Here is a 4,022-nt window from a genome sequence, read left to right as displayed (position 1 = left end):
AGGAATGCCCTGGCACAGCCAGGCCCTTTGTCCCATGATGGCTGCACTGCCCATCACAGGCACCAGCAGGACCAGAACCCAAACACCACAAATGGTGCATAGCTCAGGAGCTGGTCTCTGCCACCTGTGAGCTCTGGGACCTTTCACTGCTATTAAAATGCAGTTGTCTGAATTGGGGAGGTAGGACAAGAGAATGGGGGCACTATGAACTAAGCCAATTGGTTTGATGGAAACAGAGATTTCTGAAAACCTTTCCCTTGGCTGTGTCTCTGAGCTGTTTATCCTGAGCTCTGGTAATAAAATTATGAGCTTTCCAAGACATGAATGGACAGTTTCTGTCTAAAGCTTCTTAGATCTGGAAACTAGCTTAGTGCACACACTGGCAGTCAGGAATGCACACACATGCATGCAGACAGAAGACGAACAAGCGTGTTACACGAGATGACAGAAATTCTCTGTGTTCCTGACCAATCCCTAGCTAAAGAGTTTTCAGATTTTCAGCAGTTTGCAGGAAAGACTTTTAACTAAGCTGACATTAGTCAAGCCAAAGTGACCAAGCTGAGCTGTCCTGTGGATGGCACCCAGCAGAGCCTCTCCGTGCAGCATCACTGGCAGCAACACAGCACCAGCCCCTGCTGGTGCAGCTGAACCACGAGACCCTACCTGTTGTGCTCTAACTAAGACATCTAACTGAGAGCAAAGTCTGGGTGGAGTACTTGGAGGGCAGAAGGAGGTTGCAGGAAGCCCAAGCGGACAAACAGCCTGGCCCAAGTGCAGATGTGGCTCTCCAGGGTGATCCCCGGAGTGGTTGTGCTGGGGCCACAGTGGCTGACATTGCTGGGGTTTAGCCTGAGTGCCCATGGCAGAGCAGGGAGAGTGCAGGACTCCTACCACCATCATTCACTGCCTTCAGTCAGCTATGGTGCTTGCTATTACCATTTCTTTATTTCCAGTGGCAGGTCCTATTTTTGGAGGCTATGCCCTGACCCAGCAGTAAGATACACTCCATTACCAAGAGCAGCTTTGTTTCTCTAGCTTTCACCTTCATTTCTACCACAGAGATTCCATGTTGATGAGGACTTAGCTGGATTAGACTGGAGTTAATTTTAGTCCCATGGTCAATAAGATGTACCAGGTGCCTACTGGCAACCCAGGGATCCCAAAGGCTTTGAAGGGTTCTTACCTGAGTATGTTCCTGCCCCTTCTGTTTGCTGCACATCTGTTTATGGGATGTAGCTGAAATCTGTGTTGCTGTCTCAATAGGTTTGGCAGCAAAGAGGAATACATGTCCTTCATGAATCAGTTCCTGGAACATGAATGGACTAACATGCAGAGATTTCTCCTGGAGATTTCCAATCCTGAAACCATCTCGAACACAGCTGGCTTTGAAGGCTACATTGACCTGGGCCGGGAACTGTCCACTTTGCACTCACTGCTCTGGGAAGTCATTTCTCAGCTGGAGCAGGTACCCAGGGGGGTGGCAGGGGCAGCCTTGGGGGAAGCACAGTTGGCCAGTGCTGGCGTAGGTGCCACTGCACACACCTCCCTGTGTCCAGCAGGTACCAATCCAGGAGCTGTGTCTGTGCACAGCTGTTACCCACCCTTAGCACTTCCCCCACACATGCTGCAGAAGTAGTTCATTCTTTACATCTTAGAGGCAGGAGCTTTCCCTGCTCTGCTCTTTATCACTGGGGGTAGAGATGGAGGGGCAGGTGGGATGAGAAGGCAGACGTGCTGAACACCAGGGTTTTGGCTGTGCCAGCAGATTCAAAAGGTTTATTTTTAATTAAAAGTATTTTTGTCAAGAGACCTGGACCAGGTTTGGCTAAAGCTGTCTCCTTCTGTATCTGAACTTTGTTAATCACATTTCCTCTGCCCCACAGCAGCCAATGGTTTCTAAAGCCACATGTTCTGGGACATCCCAGAGCCTCAGTGGTGGGGGTAAATGATGGAGAAAATGAATGTTATTAATGTGATTCACTGAAGAGCCTGTCCAGCAACTGGCAAAGCCCACAGTTCTCTGGCAGAAATACAACATGCTGGTAGTAATTCTGCTCTCTTTTCTGCCCAGGGCATTGCAGCAAAACTTGGGCCTCTGCCTCGGATCCTGAGGGATGTCAACGCTGCGCTCAGCAACCCGGCCTGCGTGCAGGTCTCGGTCACAGCCGATCACCCCGCGTCCACGCCCGGCGCTGGGAACAGCATCTCTGCAGGGCTGCAGAAAATGGTGATAGAGAATGACTTATCTGGGTAAGAGCATAAAAGGTAGCCTGGCCACAGGTCATGAAAATACGGAATATCCATCTGCTGCCAAAACCTAAGTACCTGCAGAGCCAGGCAGGACACGGCCTAGGGTGGAGAGCCTGATGCACTGGTTGGGCTGTACGATGGCAGGAGGGACACTGGAGCTCAGCTCTGGATCTGGGCAGAGCAGTGGGTGGTTGTGCAAGCACGTGGCTCCATCCTGGCTCCTTGAGAGCCAGAACTGGGAATGTGGTCTGGGAAATCAAGAACTTGGCAGTTCTGGTCTCAGCTGTTGAGATGTGGCTGGAGAAGCAAAATGTTCGTCCTTTGAGCACTTGAGGGCTTACTTGTGCTAACCTCAAATTATGGGTATCCCCATTAAGTTAATTAGGTCTCTGAGCCTGAAAGATTTGTAGGGTTGGCTTTATCCATCTTTGTAAGACAGGATATGTGCTGTATTCACTGAGATCCAAATCTGGACATTTCCCCTAACAGTTGCCAAGCTGTAGAGGCCTAACAATTAATTCCAGTCTACTCTGTCCAGTTTTTATAATACTGGGTGTTTCTAATGATGAGCAGTGATTCACAGACACAGTCACCTAACATACTTTTGGCCCTAATTATATAAGGAGTTTCATTTGTGGGTAAGATGACTCTATTGCAGACCTATAATGTTTCTGTTTGTGGAGAATGAAATGCAGCCCACGCAAACTGAAAGACTGTGCTAGTAAAATAGTTTGTAAGTGGAAACTGCATAATATTTAAGTTTAACTAGGAATGAAAGGCAGCAATGACACTGGACTTGCTGTAATCAAAGCTTTCATCTCTAATGCTTCCCAGCATGAGGTACAATTATTTAAATCTAATGCTGTGGAAGATCTCTGACAATATGCTCTTGCCCAAATACTTGCTTACAATGCACCATCTTTGATCAGTGGTATATCTACATTAAGCTGCTGTAAAGCTCTTTCTTCCTATCCCCAAGAAATCAATATTGCCTGAGTGTGTGTTACAGCAGGAGGAATGGGTGGATACCCTTCAGTTGCTGGACTTCAGCTCTGCTGTTTGTCTGACCCTTGGAGGCTTAGCGTGGATCAGGCCCCGTGGTGCTCCGCGCTGTACAGACACCGGCCCGTGTGCCCGCAGGAGCTCAGGGCCAGCCCTGGCCCCTCCACACCCCTCGGTTCCCAGCCCACCTCGCCCAGCCTCGGGGCTGCTGGGTTCCCTCCCGTCCCCCACAGCTGCCCCACGCTGATTTCTTCTGAGTGATTTCGTTTTCCTGCTCCGGTGCAGCATTCACAACTCTTCTTTTTTGTTTTGTTTTCCTCTCCTCTTCCTTACGCACTGACTTCCCCGCAGTCTGATAGATTTCACACGGTTACCATCTCCAACCCCTGAAAACAAGGACTTGTTTTTTGTCACAAGGTCTGCTGGGGCCCAACCCTCACCGGCCCGAAGCTCCAGTTACTCAGAGGCCAATGAGCCCGACGTGCAGATGTCTAATGGCAGCAAGAGTTTGTCCATGGTGGACTTGCAGGACAATCGGCTCTTGGACAGCGGGGCCAGCGTGCCCGGCACGGCCGAGTCCCTCAATGACAGCCAGTCCTCCCTGGGGCAGCTGCAGGGCGTGTGGGCCGCGCGGACTCAGCAGAGCAGCGCGGCGGGCATGGCCACGGTGCGCCGGGCGGGCCACACGCCCCCCACGCCCAGCGGCGACGGCGCGCCCGGCCGGCCCCAGCTCCTGGCACCCCCCTCCTTCCAGACACCCGTCTACCAGA

The 4,022-nt window shown here is 51.1% G+C and overlaps 1 protein-coding gene across 1 annotated transcript in view; it reads left to right on the top strand.

The window, feature by feature from the left end:
- Positions 1-4,022, top strand: part of DAB2IP (DAB2 interacting protein) — a 136,914-nt gene that overhangs the window by 122,795 nt on the left and 10,097 nt on the right. Inside the window, exons 10-12 of the mRNA XM_009998939.1 lie at positions 1,264-1,465; positions 2,072-2,250; positions 3,604-4,021. Of these exons, the coding sequence (XP_009997241.1) occupies positions 1,264-1,465; positions 2,072-2,250; positions 3,604-4,021 (799 nt within the window). The remainder of the gene's footprint in view (positions 1-1,263; positions 1,466-2,071; positions 2,251-3,603; position 4,022) is intronic.

The sequence above is a fragment of the Chaetura pelagica genome, unplaced genomic scaffold (assembly GCF_000747805.2).
Source record: "Chaetura pelagica isolate M959 unplaced genomic scaffold, ChaPel_1.0 scaffold405, whole genome shotgun sequence".
In the NCBI taxonomy this organism is placed as follows: domain Eukaryota; kingdom Metazoa; phylum Chordata; class Aves; order Apodiformes; family Apodidae; genus Chaetura; species Chaetura pelagica.
The sequence above is the reverse complement of the archived record's forward strand: the minus strand, read 5'-3'. Positions and strand labels throughout refer to the sequence as shown.